Here is a 19,334-nt window from a genome sequence, read left to right as displayed (position 1 = left end):
TTTGCACAGCCACTCCTCGGCGCTGATGGCCTGCAGGCGCTACTTCAGATCAGCTCAGCCTGCAGGCTCCGCCTGGCACGCTCACAGCTGCGACTGCAGCCATGTGGGGAGTACAGGCCACCCTCCGCCGGCCTGCCTCCCCTGTCCAGAGGCTCTCTGCGTGCTGCTCACCTGCCCGGAGTGACTGGGGCTGGGAGGAAGCCAGGTGTCCTGCCCTGTCCAACCCGGGCGGCTCTGCCCGTGCGCACTGCTGCCCTCCCCCGCCGGGTCAGGGATCCGGGTCCGTCCCTTGGGCAGCCTCACGCACTGCTGCCCCCCCCCCCCCAAGCAGGGTTAGAACAAAAGGATTATTTATACCCTAGGCAATTTGCATAACTTCAAGATGGACAGGATGAAGCAGGAGCCTCCGACGTTTCTAGGTGTGTATGGGTGTGGGTGTGCACACACACATGTATGGACAGCGCCGTCCAGAGCATGTACATAAGTGAAGGTCAAATCCTAGAAGATTCAGCTCAGGAGTCAGGGTACAAAGGCACTTAGAGAAGGGAAGGGAGCTGAAAACTACAGTGGGGACAGAAGGAGTTTTGGCATGAATGGCAATAAATTAAGAATTTGAATGAGTCTGTCCTATTAACCAGAAGGAATTGAAAGATTATGAATTTGGACCAACATCTTTAAGATCCTCCCACTCCCTGCTAATGACTGCCCCTAACTGTCATGGTGCCACAGGAAAGAAGAAAAACAAATTGATATTTATATCCCAATGAGGCAATAGTGCTTAATAAACAGATAACATAGGTTTCCCTTCATATTGCCTATTTTCCAACAGGTCTTGATAAACAGAGTACAAGAATGAATGAAATCCTGGCTCTGACACAGGTGGTGGGTAACCACCCAAAGATCATCGGCATCAACGACAAAAGGAACTAGGACAAAATTACAAAAAAATTACAAGAAGAGCTGAGTGAGGTATTCTATATAAAGAATTAGGGCTTAATGGGGTGGGATGAGGACACATTTGTAATACCTTAACTAATAAAGAATTAAAAAAAAAAAGAATTAGGGCACCCTTACCCCTCAAATACCAAAGTGTGGTGTTAGCCGAAGTGTGGTGTTAGCAGGTGGTTATCACTGCCGTTATACTCGATAATCAGATTCGAGGGGAAACCCCCACAGAAGACTGCAGATGGATGCATGGTTTTCAGAACCCTCTGACTGCATCTTTTTTTATTTTAGTTTTAGGGCCTAGTATGGAAACTAACTTCGAAGGGAGTCAGTTAGGGTGAAGAAGGGATTTTCGGTCAAGAAATGACCCAAACGCCCTAACCGGTTTGGCTCAGTGGATAGAATGTCGGCCTGCGGACTGAATGGTCCCAGGTTTGATTCCGGCCAAGGGCATGCACCTTGGTTGCGGGCACATCCCCAGTAGGGGGTGTGCAGGAGGCAGCTGATGGATGTTTCTCTCTCATCGATGTTTCTAACTCTCTATCCCTCTCCCTTCCTCTCTGTAAAAAATCAATAAAATATATTTTAAAAAAAATAAAGAAATGACCCAAACGAGGACAGTGGTGACAGGAGAGAGAGGGTGGGACTCCAGGCAGGCAGAGCAGTACTCAGAGACAGACTGGACGGAGGGTGACAGCTCCCAGCAGTGACTATGGGGTGCAGGTCAGGGCCAGGCTCACCAACTTAGCAATTCCCCAAGTAAAGAATGGGGGGCTTGGGAGAAGAAGTGTGGGGTTAGAAGACAATGAAGGGGACTAATTTAATCTTTACTACAAAGTCTGAGGTATCTCTGGGACCTTGTCCTGCAGCCAGTATGGCTCCTGAGGGACAGGGTGGAGCTAGAAGTCCATGTGTGAGCGATGGTTGAGATCATCGGCTTTGGAGAAAAACCGGAATTCAAACCCCACAGGTCCCAATTACTAGCAAATGGCCAGTATTTCTGAGCTGAAGTTTCTTCAGCTATAAACTGGGGAAATTACCCTTGTGTGCAGCAAACAGGATGGATCTGTGGCACCTCCTAGGAATTCCAAAACTGGGAGCTCACCAGCATTTCTATTCACAGTGAGGCTGCCCCGGGAAGTGGCAGCAGAGCACAAGGCCAGAGGAGCTGGCCTCCTCCAGGGAGGGGCTGCCCCCACTGCTGGGGGTGAAGGAAGCTTGTTTTCTTCCTGGGGAAGAGGTACTTTCTCAACTAAGAGTGAAAGAGACGGGCAGGAAGCTGCGAGAACAAGAAGGGTTTACGCAGCAGCTGAGGGGAATGCTCAGCAAAGGCCTCCTGCCTAACTTTACCACGAGCTCCCATTTCCACTGCGAATGCCTACCCTGCCCAAGAGGCCGAGAGCGATGATGTCATTGGTATCAGGGTGCACCCGAACTTCCCAGCCGGGCTTTAGAGGGTGGAACAAATAACTCCAGATGGGACATGGAAGGGGAAGCCCAAGGCCGTGTCTTTGGGAGGGGGAATAACCTGACATAGTAATCCCTCGGCACTTTGTGTACAGCGGGACTTTCCTGATGAGTAAGCGTTCCCCAGGAGCAAGCTCACCTCATTAAACAGCCACATTATAGCCCTGGCCAGGTTGCTGTTGGTTGGAGCATCATCCTGCACACCAAAAGGTTGTAGGTAAGATTCCTGGTCGGGGTGTGTATGGGAGGCAACCAATGGATGTTTCTCTCTCTCCCTTCCTCTCCCTAAATTAATAAACATATCCTTGGGTGAAGATTAAAAAAAATCAAACCACCACCATAGTACAACCATTTTCTTAAACTATTATCTCCAAACCCTTGAACTCTGACAGCCACAGAGACTTTGATGATATCCCCTAAACACGAACTCCAGCTCCTTCTCCCTTGGTGTGACCACATTCATTCAATCACTCAAAAAATACTGACCGAACAACTACAGGCCAGGCAATGTGGGTGTTAGGGATAAAGCAGCAAACAGGAGGGTCTTTAGCACAGATGGTTTATACTCTATCACAGGGGCAGACAGGCAATACATATATAGTGTCAGGTGCTCAACAATGACAGGAGAAATGACAGGGGCTGGGAGGAGCATGTAATGATTTTAATCTACCCGTTACATATTAGGTTGAACCACATGAAACTGCGATCTCCGACCATTTCTAATTTACAGAATGCTCCATTTCCTACGGGTCTATCTGAGAGCTTCCTTTCATAGGGGGACAATCAAGAATCCTTCTGATGGACGACAAATTATAACAAATCCCCGAAAGGCAGCAGACACCCAGAACTGGCTGACTCAACCTCCCTTCCATAACAGAAGACGTAGGAGAGGCTCTGGGTATAGTAAGTTCAGAGGTAACAAGGGGAGGAGCAGGATGACTGCAGGGTGGTCTAGGTGACTGAATGGGGGACTCTGGTAGGAACCCCAAATAGCTCACACTCTTTGGCACTTCTCCCCACCACTCTGAATGAAGGTGCAGAGCGCAGTCACCTGTCTCCATCCAGAGCACCCCGGGAGGCGGTTATTTCCACCAGGAATGGGGCGCGGGAGGGGCGGGAAGGAATCCCCACCGGACTCCCACGTTCCCTTGTGATTTCTTCCACCACTTCTAAAGGCAGAAGCAGCCCAGGATCTTGGCAGCCTATTACTGTTTAATTTTGGGGGTAAAGAAACATATCTTACGTGTGTAAATAACAAAAAAATCCCTAGCTCCTGAACCAACTGTGGCCCTGCACCAACCAGACATTATGTGCCTCCTGATAGGATGCAGAGGATTTTGCCAAGAATTTGAACCTGGTTCTGATAAGGCCTCCAGAGCTAACCACTGATTGCCGGCAAAGACAGGAGACGGGAACGCCAAATGACACTTAGGGATGCAAACAGCAAAATCCAGCACGTGGGGAGACTCCCCAGGATGAGAAAGGAGGCAAGGGGATGGGGACCTCCAGACCAGCGGTTCTCAACCTGTGGGTCGCGACCCCTTTGGGGGTCGAATGACCCTTTCACAGGGGTCGCCTAAGACCATCAGAAAACACATATATAATTACATATTGTTTTTGTGATTAATCACTATGCTTTAATTATGTTCAATTTGTAACAATGCAATTGGGGGTCACCACAACATGAGGAACTGTAGTAAAGGGTCGTGGCATTAGGAAGGTTAAGAACCACTGCTCTAGACAAAGAAGCAGATTCATTAATACACTCGTGTGTAACCAGTGGCCTCCTCTGGCCCCTTATTTGAACAAATCAACTAGAAAAAGAAAGTTTGTGAGACAAGAGGAAAAAGGAGAACATTGCCTGGACACTTAATACTAAGGAAATATTAAGCAACTTTTTCTTTTTTAAAGAGTCATTATCTCTTAAAGTTACAAATTGCAGTGAACTGATAAATGCTGAAATGATTATTTATTCTTTTTGGTATATGTGTAAGAACTCCCACAATAAAAAGCTTAAAACAAGCCTGTGGGCCCGGCTGGCATGGCTCAGTGGTTGAGTGTCAACCTATGAACCAGGAGGTCACGGTTCGATTCCTAGTAAGGGCACTTGCCCAGGTTGTGGGCTTGATGCCCAGGTTGTGGGCTTGATCCCCAGTGTCAGACATACAGGAGGCAGCCAATCAATGATTCTCTCTCATTATTGATGTCTCTCTCTCTCTCTCTCTCTTTCTTCCTCTCAGAAATCAATAAAATATATTTAAAAAATAACAACAAAAGCCTGTGGGTCTTCCCCCCCCCCCCCCCCAAGTTCCCGCACACTGTCCATTTGAGCCGGGAATGTCTCCCAGGGGCCGACCGCGGTGTAGAGGGTGGCATACCTGTCGATGAACTGGTCAATAATGACGATGTCGCCGGGCTGTATCTCCTCCCTCAAGGAGCCGCAAGCTGTGGTCACTATGACATGAGTACAGCCCTCCTCCTTCAGGGCCCAGATGTTCGCCTGATGGTTGACGTTGGAAGGCATGATGGTATGCTGCCTCCCGTGCCTGCGGGAAGAAGAGCGAATGTGGTCGGTGAGTGAGGAGCACGTTTGAATGGTGTCAGAAGAGAAAAACAATTTACAGCCCTTTCCACCAAAGCGCTTCCGTTGGCAGAGGGGGAATAAAGAGGCTGGGCCGTAACCAGCCAACTCTAAGTATAAACCATTCGGTTTTAAAGGGCAGTTCAGAGTCTGTGTCCTTATTCTCCTATCGAGAGCAGGTACTCACTTACTTAGGATTCCCTGTCCAGGAAGCTGAGTTGTGTCTACCCAGTAGGACGCCAAGCCCCCCAATCAGAGGCATCTGGTCTGTGATCCCCGACACAGAAAACAAGAGGTGCCCGTGAAGAAAGCCTCTGAATAGAAATAAAAGCTCAAGCTTCCAGGTGAAGCTCTCCATTCCTTCTGCCCGGCCACCCAACTAAGTTAACAAAGCGTTTAAAACATTAGAAGGTTTCATCTGAGAACTGATCACTTCACGCATGACCCATGTTACAGGCTGAACTGTGGTCCCCTCCATTCCTATGCTGAGTTCCTAACCCCTAGGACCAGCAGAACGTGACCATATTTGGAGGTAGGGTCTTCAACAGGGTAATTAAGTTAAAATGAGGTCATTAGGGTGGGCCCTAATTTAACACAAATGGCACCCTTACAAGAAGAGAACATCTGGAGAGATACGCAGAGAGCATGTGTGAAGATACAGGGACAAGATGGTCATCTGCAAGTGAAGAGGGCATCTACAAGCCAGAGAGGCCTCCAAGAGACCCTTCCCTCTGGGCCCCCAGAGGAAACCAATCCTGCTGACACCTTGCAGGTGGACCCGAGACTTGATGCCAACCAATGGGATTCAGCAGAGCTGCTGGGAGTCCCTCCCATGGGTAGGCTCCATCCTGACCGCCTTGCAGGGGAGGGCTGCTATCACATGACCCGCCCCTGCCGAGGGTCATGTGGCAGAGAATGCGCACAGCCTCGAGGAGCTGAATTCTGCCAATAGCCACGTGAACTGGAATGAGGATCTGGAACTCCAGGTGAGAACAAGGCCTGACTCTACCTTGTGTGACCTTGAATAGCGGACTGAGCTAAGCCGTGCCCACATGGCTGACATCCCGAAACTATGAGACCACATGTGCTGTTTTAAGCCGCTAAATGTGTGGTTAATTGTTATGCAGCAACAGAAAACTAATACGTATTTTCTAATGCGATGCAAGGATTTTTCTCCCTCTATACCGGGAACCCTGCAAAACTTATTGAGATAACAAGGGTGTAGAAACCACTTCAGGGACCCAAAACCGACTCCCCAAAAACAGAACTATAGTAATATTCACTGAATAAAACAGTTTTCTTTTATCTTGTTAACTAGAAAAAGAGTTTCAACTTTAGTCAAATGCATCCTATCACTCATTGGATTGTTCTAACTACTCTCCCAACCTAAAAAGGGGATCCCATTTAGGTTGATGAGATATGAAATCAGTTTAACTTGCCCCAAACACCGTAAGTGGTGAATAAAGGTGACTGAAATACGTTGGCTCCACCAGCATAAAACTCATATCTGCATCATTACTCTTTCCGGGTTTTAGGTTAAATTTAAATTCTCCTTCAGTAGTAACATTTGAAAAGCTTAAGACACCTTACCTTGCAAGGAGGACGCAATCAACATTCTTTATCTTCCCCAAAATTAAGGCATCAGAAGGCTGCACACAATGAATAATGATTACAACTCAGTGATATGAAAACATAGATGAACAATTAAAAAGCTGCCACTTCAACGGTTCCACCATGAAAGGTTCCATGGAAACTTGGGCATTGGACCACACACTTTAAAGAAGAGTCTAGATTTGATGAATAATCAGTAAATATTTACAGAGGCCTTTACAAGCACAGAGGTTCACAGGAATTTGAAGGTTGCCTCAGGCTAGATCCCGTTCAGTGAGACCTATTGGTAGCAGGCACCCCGGCGGACTCTGAGGCGGACTCTGAGGCGGACTCTGACGGCTCGCTGATCAAATACAGCTGTGTTGGCATCTGGCAGGTGTGAGAGGCCGTGGGCGGGAGGGGGAGAGAATTAAGAACTGAGCACTGGAACCGTTGCTCTGTTAATCAACCAGAAGATGGTCAGGGGTGGCCTGAGGTAATGGAGAGAAAGGTTTTGAGAACCTAGGGGCTCAAAAAAAATAAGGCTAAGAAGTGAGCCAAGCTTATAGCACAGCGGTTCTCAACTTGTGGGTCGCGACCCCTTTGGGGGTCGAACGACCCTTTCACAGGGGTCGCCTAAGACCATCAGAAAACACATATATAATTACATATTGGTTTTGTGATCAATCACTGTGCCTTAATGATGTTTAATTTGTAACAATGAAATGGGGGTCACCACAACACGAGGAACTGTATTAAAGGGTTGCGGCATTAGGAAGGTTGAGAATATAATATAATATAGCAGGACTCGGAAGACCTGAGGTCTACCTAAGGACTCGCTGAAAAAGAGGGTTTGGTTGGGACCCTCAGATGCAGGGACCTTCAGAGCCAGATGGAAAACTGCAATGTTTGGAAGCAGCACGAGGAGCAGCCCCCTTTAAATAGAAAAGGAGGGTCTTACTGTATTCCCAGTTATGCAATCCTGTCACGGATCCCCACGAAATCCCCTTTTGGGCCAGGGCTTCCTTTGAATGCTGCTTCCTCTCATGGCCTTTCTCCTAAATTAGTGTGACGTGACCTACATTACAGCTTCTAATGTAACCAGATTAGAAGCTGATTTACATGTTTTAAATGCAGAGAACTGAAGGGTACAGTTGCTATGTCTAAGATGAGTATGTGGCTTCCAGGAATGTAAATTGAGAAGTAATTTGCACATGTTCAACAGCAGTGCTTTTAATATAAGAAGTCGGGCGCCCTTCGAGACACTGTCTCTGCTGGTAGAACCCACTGACCGGACTCCTGGCCCCTCTCAGCCTGAGGCAGGCCGCCCCGGGGCTGACAAGACAACAGCCATTTAAAAAAATTATTTTAAACTTAAAAATCAAGCCAGCTGGTATGTCTCCATTAACTGGGTACTAACCTTGCCAAATGGAGTATCCACATATTTCTCAGTTCTTCCTTCTAAGATTTCTGGATCATCCAGGCCTGTTCCACCAATGATTCCAATCTAAAGGAAGACCACAAAAAGGTGCCATATTTCACCAGTTTCCATTAGAAACAAGATCAGAAGCAAATTCGTTTACTCACCTGCTCTTCTCCATTCCCGCTAGTTATTTTTTTAAAAATCTACAACTACTGACGAACAGTCATTCAACACACATTTGAAATAACCCAAACGTAGGTCACCCTTTTGGACTTTATCACATTTACTGCTGATAATTTAAGTAACAAATTAGTACAGAAAGGTACTCTATTTAGCTTCAGCAGGAAATCAGTCCTCAAAATAGGCAACTGCGGTTGCAGAAAGCACTCTCTAACCGATTTTTTATTCTCCACTAAATGGACTGTGGAATGAAGAATGTTCAAAAGACTGCTGGGATGGAAAATATTCCTAATTTCTCCTCATCCCTCCATTAGATAAAGAAACACAAGACATGTTCTTTCCTGAGCCACTAACATCGGAGCTGCAGGGGACCACAGACAGACCAGTCTAGAATAGCATGAAAGACCAGCCTCATGTGTATCTGTGAAACCCAAATGTCATTCCTAGGTATGTGTAAACAAAGGAGTAATTCAAAGGTAGTTCTAATCTTTTAAAAATTCCAGTGTCGTATTGCCGTTTCCAGAACCTAACAGTCCTTGAAACCAATCTGATTGGACAATGAAGAAACACAAACAAGAACAATTTCAAAGATAAATACAATATTAGCTGGCCAGTCAACGAAAAATTAGAGAAATGAAGTCGTTAGGAAGGTTGCTCTCCGGGCTGCTACTTCCTAAAGGAGAAACAGTACTTAAATTGCCAGCAACAGGCGAGAGAGGTGACACTTCACTAAGAAACCCAATGGAGAATGACCTGAGCGCCTTTTTTCAATGCTTTAAATCTGTTGTCACTGGAGTAAAGTCTCCACTAAGTGGGAGACAGTAACTCGTTGAGGGGGGAAAAAAATGGCGAGTTAAAGATTAACTGAACATCTGAATAATTTTCAGATCGCGTTAACAAGCGGATTTAAATTAATGTGTGGGAAAAGGGTTACCTCTCCGGCCCTCAGTTCCCTGGAGAAAAAAAAAAAAGTCGCCCTAACCAGTTTGGCTCAGTGGATAGAGCGTCGGCCTGCGGACTGAAGGGTCCCGGGTTCGATTCAGGTCAAGGGCATGTCCCTGGGTTGCGGGCACATCCCCAGTAGGAGGTGTGCAGGAGGCAGCTGGTCGATGTTTCTCTCTCATCGATGTTTCTAATTCTCTATCCCTCTCCCTTTCTCTCTGTAAAAAAAATCAATAAAATATATATTTTTTAAAAAAGTCAACAAAACAGAAAAGAAGGGCAACTTGGTGAGATTTTGCTGAAGAGCTGCCCGTTACAGGCATTGGAACTCTGCCTCCCCACAACGTCCTCAAGTGGCTAAACCTGTTTTTTTTAAAGATGTTTTTATTGACTTTTAGAGAGAGAGGAAGGGAGAGGGATAGACTGAAACATGGGTGAAAGAGAAACACCACTGACTGGCTGCCTCCTGCACGCCCCCTTCTGGGGATCCGCCCACCACCGGACGTGGGGTGTGCCCCGACCCGTGACCGGGAATCAAACCGGGACCTCCGGGTTCATAGGTCAAAGCTCAACCACTGAGCCACCAGCCGGGCTAACCGAGTGTTTGAAGTTGGTGCCACCTTGTGGTCCATTACTGAAACCACAGCACGTTACGTGTAGTCAAGTCTAACCACATTTGCCGGTTACAAATCACAGTTTCACATTCACGTTTCAAAGCAACAGAAATGTTCCCTTAAATTATACATTTAAATCATGCCAGTTCAATAGAATTTTTTTTTTCCTTTTAAATCACACTGTTTTATGCAATCCTAACCCTTCACCTGCCTGGCTTCTCCATTTTACCCTTCATTTCAAATACCTCTAAAGGTACTTGTGGTCACACACACAACACAGGGGACTAACACATCATCACCCCAGATCACAGAATTGAACTGCTGACTCAAATTACTCTCAGTCTGCTCTTCAGGGATTTTATCACCGATGAAAACTTCCATTTTGCAAAAACACCCCCCCCCCCAAAACACACACACACACACACACACACACACACACACACACACACACCAAACAAGCCCCAAAACAACAAAAAGCTTATGACCACTTTGACTTGGCTGTTTCTGGATGATCTCTGGGCCATAGCATCTCACATTAGACTCTCAGAGTCATATGTACAAAACGAACATGTTTTGAAACCTTGCTCTCAGTTTAGGCAAGCTAGCCCAGCATTGAGGAAGCTCGTAAGAAATGCTAATGCGGATCCTGCTGAAGTTCAGTGCCCTTGAGCTCCCCCTCAGCACTCCCAAGCTCCAGTCCCCACCACCCTGATGCCATGACAACCCTGCATTAGGTAGCTGGTAATTCGGTCCTCAGGTCCTCAGCAAGGAACAGGTAGTAAGTACTGGGCATGGAAGCAAGAGCTGCTACTGCTAGCCAGAAAGCCCAGCATGTGGTCTCTGGCCCTGGACTATCTGCAGGAGTGTCCATCCATTCACCCAACTGGCTCTGATTGTTCATGGAAACACTTACCTTGCAAGGGACACAGAACAAGTACAGCCAATTGAATACTGCCACTCCCGGGAACCGGGATTTCTAACCATTTCCTGCAGGGGCAGATTGAGGCCAGCAGTGCCAAGATGTGGCAATGTCGCCACCTGCTGGCTCCACGGCAAAATACTGTGTCTGAGCACTTACATGTCATAGGCACTATGGTAGGCGCTTCAGTCCTACGGAACAGACGCCATCGTATTACACCCATTTTACAAAATTGAAAAGAGAAAGCATAAAAAGGAAGAGACTTATCCAAGAGCTCATCACAAGGAGCCACGCTGGAATAGCAACCCAGGCCTTTCACGTTGACCACTAAGACGTGCTACCTCCCAATACCCCCCTGGGAATCTTTATAACATCATACCCTAGTACTAAGACGTGCTACCTCCCAATACTCCCCTGGGAATCTTTATAACATCATACTCTAGTACTAAGACGTGCTACCTCCCAATACCCCCTTGGGAATCTTTATAACATCATACCCTCGTACAGTGATGGCGAACCTTTTGAGCTCGGCGTGTCAGCGTTTTGAAAAACCCTAACTTAACTCTGGTGCCGTGTCGCATATAGAAATTTTTTGATATCTGCAACCATAGTAAAACAAAGACTTATATTTTTGATATTTATTTTATATATTTAAATGCCATTTAACAAAGAAAAATCAACCAAAAAATGAGTTTGCGTGTCACCTCTGACAGGCGTGTCATAGGTTCGCCATCACTGCCCTAGTAGAAAAGTTTTCTCTCCATCTTATGAGAAAACTGATGCTCTGAGAGGTCAAGTTCTGGCCGAAGGTCACAGAGCACGCTTAGAAACTGACTCTGGGCGTCTAAGTGAACCCCCTGGGAGGGCTGGGGGTGGGGCAGCTCTCCATCAATGACCTCATCCACACTCAGGAAGCACCGGCAAGACCTTACTGGGCCTCCTGGGCCAGAAGCATCAGCCCCCATGCAGGCAGTCCCAGGCTGCCTAGGAAATGTGTTCCGGGGCTGAGATGGGATTTTGGGGCCAATTCTCCCCAGCCAGGACTTCATGACACAAGATAAAGTTCTGAATAGGGGCCCCCTGATCAATCAAGATCATCGCCAGATTTTCATAGCTTAGTGTCATCCCACACTCTCCCACTGACCCACCGCCAAGCCAATCTTTGTAAGAGAGGATTGGACTTTCTGAGACGAAAGCATTTTGTTGACATGTTGGCTTACTTGGGCAGAATGGCTACTTCCAGCAATGTTGACAGGGCTCGTATGAACCCCTCCCCTCTATTTCCCCTGGTGCCTGGACCCAGATTTCACATACCCACCTTGGTTTCACACTGAGGCACCATCACACTGAAGCCAGGACATACTACCTAAGGAACCCAGTCCTCCAGGATGGCATCTCAAAACACCATAACCCCGAGCAGCTGAGACTACCTCCTGCCAGGCGGAGGGCTGCCTCTCACGCTCTCGAAGCAAGAGAGCCGGGCAGCACTCTGATCTGAGTGCTTCAGTCCTTCAGCTCTGGTCGCCACTGACAAGTTTGGCAAGTGCAGCAGACAGTGCCCTTCTTATTGAGCCAAACTGGCTTGGAGGCCTCCCAGGGTCTTGCAAAATCCCAGAAGTCCAGTTGTGTGAGGAGAAAGTGGCTAAACGTCTGCTTGGGAGGCCTGTTCAAAACCTGCGATATTGTCCACGGATGGAGCTGGTGGCTCCATCTGACAAGATAACCCATCTGTAAGCCACCCCTGCGGGTGATGGTTATGGGCTCAACTGTGTCCCTCAAACCAATACCGTGAAGTCCTAACCCCTGATACCTCAGAATGTGACTATTTTTAGAAATAAGCTCTTTGAAGAGATAAGGTTGAATGAGGTCTCTGGTGGGCAGGGGGGTGTCCATTATGACTGGTGACCTCGTAAAAGACTAGGACACAGACACGCGGAAGGAAGACCATATAGTCACAGCAAGGAAATGGCATCTGCCAGCCCAGGAGAGAGGCCTCAGATGAATCAACCTGCTGACACCTTGATCTTGAACGTCCAGCCTCCAGCACTGCCTAAGCCATCCAGTCTGTGGTACTTTGCTATGGCAGCCCCAGCAAGCAAATAAGTAACACTGTGTTCAGAACATCCTTTGTTTTTACTTAATCAACCTCCCTGTGCAAAGTCATGCTATTATTCTAATGGGTAGACATTCCTCCTGAAACGGTCCATTATTTTTTGAGGATTTTTCGGGAAGCTTACTGTACTCTTTAAAGCTCACCTTCCCTTGAGGACAGCAGGGTCCCTCCCAGTGTGTCCCCTGGGTCAGCGGCTAGAGCAGCCGTGGGCAAACTACAGCCCGCGTTTGAAATGAATAAAACTAAAACTAAAAAAAAAAAAGGCCGTGCCCTTTTATGTAATGATGTTTACTTTGAATTTATATTAGTTCACACAAACACTCCATCCATGCTTTTGTTCCGGCCCTCCGGTCCAGTTTAAGAACCCATTGTGGCCCTCGAGTCAAAAAGTTTGCCCACCCCTGGGCTAGATACTAGACTCACCGGGGAGCTTTCAATACCAAAGCCCAGGCCACAGACTCCAGACATGCTGATGAACTGGCCAAGGCACAGGCTGTTTTCTTAAAGCTCCGCAGGTGGACCTCACACGCAGCCAGAACCGAGCACCTGCTCTAGGACCCGGGTCGTGAAAGTCTAAAATCAGGGCTCCCCGAGGGTCACAGGCTGAAGAATGGCCTCTGGGAAAGATCCTATCTGCCCCGTCCTAATTCCCAGAAGCTGCCATCATTACTTGATGTGATTAAAGATTTGGGGATGGACAGATTATCCCGGATTATCTGGGCGGGCCCTGAATACAATCACAAGGGTCCTTGTAAGATGATCACGCGAGGAAGGGGGTGATGTGATGACGGAAGTGAGGCAGGTCAAGGGGCAAGGAACGCCAGTGACCTCTGGAGGCTGGAAAAACAGATTCCTCCTTCAATGCTCCAAGAGGACTTGCCTTGCCTTGCCCTACAGACACCTTGATTTGAACTGTCAGAGAGCACATTTGCATGGTTTTAAGCCCTCGAGTTTGTGGTCATCCTTAAGGCAGCCACAGGAAACCAATACACTAAGAATCACCGGCAGCTGCTCAGCCTTTTCAAAGCTCCCTGGGGCAGTGGTTGTCACACCTTAGTGGGCACCTGACTAGACTTGGGCCCTTCTAAACCCAGATGGCTGGGCCCCGCCCCCTAGAGCTCCGGATTCAGCAGGACTGGGGGGCGGGGGGGGGGCCAAGAACCTGCATTTCTAACATATTCCCAGGTGGGTGCAGAGGCACTGAGTCCTTTGGGAACCACGGTTTTGGAAGCTTCCGTAGCACAGACTAGAATACCATAATTATAACCACAGTTATCGATCTAGGGTCCACTGCACACGGTTCCTCACCTGTACCTACAGGCACACCTTTTTTAAAAAATATTTTTATTTGTTTCAGAGAAGAAGAGAGAGAGAGAGAGAGAGAGAGATAAAAGCATCAATATGAGAATCATTGATTGGCTGCCTCCTGCACGCCCTCTACTGGGGATTGAGTCCACAACCCAGGCATGTGCCCTTGACCTGAATCGAACCCTTCAGCCTACAGGCTGAGGCTATATCCACCGAACCAAATCAGCTAGGGCCACACCTCCTTTTTACTGCACTTCACAGATATTGTAGGTTTGTTGTGGTTTTTTTGTTTGTTTGTTTTTTGTTTTTAACAAATGGAAGGTAAGACCCTCCGCCAGCAAACAGATTACAACTTGCTTTATTGTGGCGGTCTGGAACCAAACCCGCACTATCTCTGAGGTATGCCAATATAAGGGAAGGGAAGAAATCCATAGAATTATAAGGATCAAATGAAAATAATGCATTAATATCTGTCACTGTCCTTGTACACCTTCCCACCTTTAGCGAAAACAAACAAAATCCAAATGAACTTCCTCAAAGCAACAACAACAAAAAAAGCCCTTAACCTGGCTTTTCGGTGTGGGCCGGACAGAGCCTGGTGCTGCTCCATCTCCTCTCCAGGCAGACTCTGCCTCAGGGACTTAGCCCAGGTCCCTCGGCCAGGTGTGCACTGCTCTCCCAGGGGTGCATGTCCTGCAATGCTCAGGACAGTCCTACAAAGACGGGAATTATCCTGACCAAAATGCCCCCGTGTCCCTGGGCAAAAAGTACAGGCTCATGGGTCATTCCCAGTTGGGGCATGTAGGTTGTCCCCCAGTTTCTGAGAGTCACTTCAAGACCTTGGATCTGAAGGCCTTGGCCAGCCACAGACAGCCAAGAGGTGAGCGTAAGGAGCCCATTCTCCAGTCTACATTCCATCGCCCTTAACGCCGTTTTGTGAACAGTTCATTAACCCACCTACAGTGGGACCATATCCCCTCCCTGTCATAGCAACCATAATAAACAAGACTTATTTTTAATCCCCCAGAACAAAAGCTGGGAAACTGCCTGGGGGACCCCCACACTCCCATTGAAGGAGGCCCCCAAAATGCCCTGTCTGGGTGCCAAAGACCTGTTCAGGCCCCTGCATGGTGAAGCATACCACCTGCCCACGGCTGATGCTGGGGTTCTCCCAGACACGGCTGTTATCAGTCCCAGGGGCGAGCGCCCAGGGGCAGAGGGAGGCAGCTGGCTTCTTGCACTCCCTCTACAATCGCTCTTCCTTTAAGCTGCATGATCTCTTTAGTCCCACAATAAAACAGGGCACAGAGCCCACAGGTGGGACTCAGGAATGTCTCACAACATCTAGTTGGTAGAATGTCAGCTACTATCTAGGTCTGACTGTATGATGCTGGGCACCTTAGCTGACCTTTATGGGCCTCGGCGTCCTATCCATAAAAAGGGGTTCGCGTGGCTCTCGCATCTTCAGGAACCTTCCAGCTCTGCATTCCATGATCTGGGGGCAGGATATGGTTTTTATCAGCCTATTTTGCTCTGGACACCAGCACCTCATGTTGTCTACACAGGATGTTGCCTCAGGAGCCTGGGGACGTTGGTGTTGGCAGCACGGATTCTCCACGGCAATGGCTTACCTTACCCTTCTAACCTCAGAGACAGCAAGTAGCAGGCAGGCCTAGCACAATGCGTACTTCTTCAGTTTATACTCAGCAGCTCGCCAAGGCCAAAAATATGCATCATTCCATATTACATCAGGCTCTCGCCACAGTGCCCTGCAGTGCCCACTGTGCACTCAAATGCACTGCACCAATTTTACAGGGAGGCCGTGTGGCGAGGAGAACGCTGAACCAGGTTCACGTGAGATTGTTTTAAATACCACCCCTCCCTGTTTTTACTATTTCTCTAAGTGTCAGGGACGGGTTTCCTGCTTGCCCACTGACAGCGGTGGCCATGACACCTATCATTATTTAATTGTTGGAGAAAAGATATTCAAAACGAATCTCAGCTCCCCCACTTAAAAGCACTCACACTGAACAAGTTTCAACACCCCAGCAAACCCTGCAGCAAACCCCCATTTTATAGATGGGGCACCAGGAACTCGCTTAGCACATGAGCTTCATTAAAACTCTTTCTGCCTTTCCCCCCCCTCCCGCTACTGGTAAGGGAACAGTGTTCTGCAGATATATTTGAATGCAATATTCTTTTCAAAATGACCAACAGAGTTTCAAATCTAAGTGTGCCTACAACACTCCCCACCCCACTCCCGGTCCTAACTGTCGCATGAAAAGCTGCAAGGGCCTAATAAACGAATAATCACTGTGACCGGTAACACGGAGCCCGCAGAGATCTGCCTTCTCCCGGGAGAAGTGAACACAAAGCGAGGAACCAAGAGATACCTGGGTAAAGGAGGCGGGCCTCCTCCCGACCCCTGAGGCCAAGCATGTCTGAAGTTATCTGACTTCCTAGCCAATCATAAACAGAGAGGAGATCTTAAGTTTTATCGATTTCCCCTTAAGCACTGTAACTCTACACTCTCCTAGGACGCCAGCCAGGCCAGAAGTGCGTAAGCCTCAGGGAAGCTCAGGGCACCCCTCAGAACTCGTACCCTCCTCTGGCTCAGGATCCCACCGCACAAAGGTGTCTTGTGCGGAGACTTTACAAGTGCCAGCGGTTCTCAACCTGTGGGTCGCGACCCCTTTGGCGGTGGACCGACCCTTTCACAGGGGTCGCCTAAGACCATCCTGCATATCAGATATTTACATGACGATTCGTAACAGTAGCAACATTCCAGTTATGAAGTAGCAACGAAAATAATTTTATGGTTGGGTCACGACATGAGGAACTGTATTTAAAGGGCCAGAAGGTTGAGAACCGCTGATTGAAACCGATCTCTGACTTTCAAGATCGCAAACAAAGCAGTTTAAAGCCAGAGGCCTCCACCGAGGGAGCCGCCTCTACTCCAGGTCCGCGCTGCACAAGTCAGAATGCCTGAAGCAACGCGCTGCAGGGGGCACTTCAGGGGAAGGCCTACGTTTGGAAGAAAAAAAAAAGCCGGAAGCTTGTAAAAGAGCAAGCACGTTAGTTCTCCCACGTGGGCCGCGGGCAGAAAGCGGAATCAGAGCGGAAGCACGCACGCTGCTAGCCCCAGCCGAGCGCATCTCCGGGAAAAGCAGTCCCACTCGGGAAAGGCTGGCGCGCGGCGGAGCTCTGCCCACAGCCCCTCTCCCAAGGGCTTGCCCACACCCTGCACGGTGAGGGCGCAGCTGAGACCAAAGGTGGAGGGAGCGAGCTTGCAAGCTTTCCCTCCCGCCCGCTCCCCCCCGCCCGCTGGGCGAACCGGTCCTGGTGCAGTGCCCCAGCCCTTTCCCGCCTCGGCGGGGGCGCACGGGCAGGGCACCCAGGCTGGGCGCACGCCCCCGATGCGCGGTCCCCCCCGGGCGGGAGCGAGAGCGCAGCGGGCAGGGGCGGACCGCAGCCGCCAGGCCGGCTAATCTCACCTTCACGGCTGGGGGGGTGGCTCCTGAGGCCATGTCTGCGCGGGGAGGAGGCTGCGGGATGGGCACACGGGGGGAGACGCGGAGCCGGATCGAGCGCGCGGCGCGGGACCGAGCAGTGCGGGTCCGGAGTGGCTCTGACTCCTCCTCTTCCTCCCCGGGACAGCTGGATTGGCTGCTGGCGCGGGATCTCCCCCGCCGCCCCCCTCCTCAAATCGGGGTTCCCGCGTCCCGCCCAAGTGCAGACTTTTCCGGTTCCCCGTGGGTTTGTGTTTTTCCCCATCGCCGAGGTAACTAACGGGTTTATAACAACGATAGCAGTGGAGACCGTTTACCGAGCGCTGGTAGGGTGCCAGACTGCTGTGCACTTTAACCAGCCGCGTTAACTTTAACAGGAGCCCCACAAGGAAGAGCAGCACCCCCGCTCTGCCAAGGATGGCTGGCTCCTCTGTAAAATCAGGCTGGCCTGCGCTCAGCTCTCGCGGGGGAAGGAGGGGGTGCACCAGCGGCAGAGGGAGCGGACTACGGCTTCCTCATCTCTAGTTGGAGGGCAGGCTCTTAATACGCTGAGACCGCGCCTAGCTCCCAGCCTGACATGACAGGGCCAGCACCATCTTTAACCCCTGCCACTGGGCAGCATCCAGTCCCCCGAGATTCAGGCTCCAGGCTCCTGTCTTCATCATTTCACACTGGCCGGTCCCCTCCAACACACACACACACACACACACACACACACACACACACACACACACACTATCCTCCTGGATCGCAGGTACAATGGTACATTTGGCCACTACTTTGTCAGTGGATTAGAGCGTGGCGTTGGAAGCTGAGGGGAAAAGCTAAAAGTTCTATTCACAAGCAGCCACTCTGGATAGAGCAGAACATTGTCAAAAAAATATCTTAAGAGGACAATAAGAAAATTAATAGTAATAATAATAAAATGTAAAAATTGCTGCCCCTTTAAATTCCCAGGTAGGCATAACATCCTCGGAGATGTGTGAATTGGTGAAAATTCAGGCTTAAACACCTCAGTGTCATCATGGACTAGTAAATTTACGGTGCAGAGACAAGGGAGTTGGACAAGTAGGACTTGAGGCGGGGAGTCAGGATCAGAGGAACGGCTGCCAAATGCATTCCTGGGTCTGTCTGAGTGTCATTGGCTTCAAGGGGGAGAAGGGTTTTGAAGGTTCAGGATGCCCAGTTATAAGTGATGAACAAATCACTTTACTTCAGGTGTGGTAATTTACAGCTCACATGGCAAGACTCCACAGTTTTTATAAGACATTCACAGAGCGATTTACATGAATACTTGGTTTTCTATCATGATATTCCATTGCTCTTTGTGTTGGCACACCTGGGGCTGTCCCTTTAACTTGGTTGAGTGCCTTGACTCATTAGTGGTGACCACACTATTTTTGACAACAATTACCAGATAAACAGGTTTCCTAAGAAACAATCTTAGGGAGGATTTTCAATGATTTGTATTCTGCTTTGGACAAACTTAAAGAATGCCATAGAGGATCTTTGTGATTAGCTGGTTATAAATTCAGAGAGAGCTCAATGGTTCTTGCAACTATTCATGGTGCAAAAGTAATAATTGTCCTCATGGAAAGGATAGATAGAGTTAGGAAGTATCTGGGTATAATAGCAGCTGCCATTATGGAAGTCCTTGCATTCCCTTGCTGGCCTGACAGTAGTAAACTATGGGGAAAATTATTCTCTATATTTCTGAAAAACACATAATTTTGTAAGTATATA

General features: G+C 48.7%; 1 protein-coding gene across 1 annotated transcript in view; it reads right to left on the bottom strand.

Moving 5' to 3' along the window:
* LOC118667587 (methylthioadenosine phosphorylase) overlaps nucleotides 1-17,709 on the bottom strand; it is a 44,761-nt gene extending 27,052 nt beyond the window's left edge. The window contains exons 1-4 of the mRNA XM_036331277.1: nucleotides 17,577-17,709; nucleotides 8,004-8,090; nucleotides 6,584-6,642; nucleotides 4,791-4,958 (exon numbers count right to left, since the gene is read on the bottom strand). Of these exons, the coding sequence (XP_036187170.1) occupies nucleotides 4,791-4,958; nucleotides 6,584-6,642; nucleotides 8,004-8,090; nucleotides 17,577-17,609 (347 nt within the window). The 5' untranslated portion in view covers nucleotides 17,610-17,709. The remainder of the gene's footprint in view (nucleotides 1-4,790; nucleotides 4,959-6,583; nucleotides 6,643-8,003; nucleotides 8,091-17,576) is intronic.
* Between the last annotated feature and the right edge of the window lie 1,625 nt (nucleotides 17,710-19,334).

Source organism: Myotis myotis, unplaced genomic scaffold (genome assembly GCF_014108235.1).
Source record: "Myotis myotis isolate mMyoMyo1 unplaced genomic scaffold, mMyoMyo1.p scaffold_m19_p_12, whole genome shotgun sequence".
Taxonomy (NCBI): Eukaryota; Metazoa; Chordata; class Mammalia; order Chiroptera; family Vespertilionidae; genus Myotis; species Myotis myotis.
This window is presented reverse-complemented; position numbering and strand designations above follow the sequence as displayed.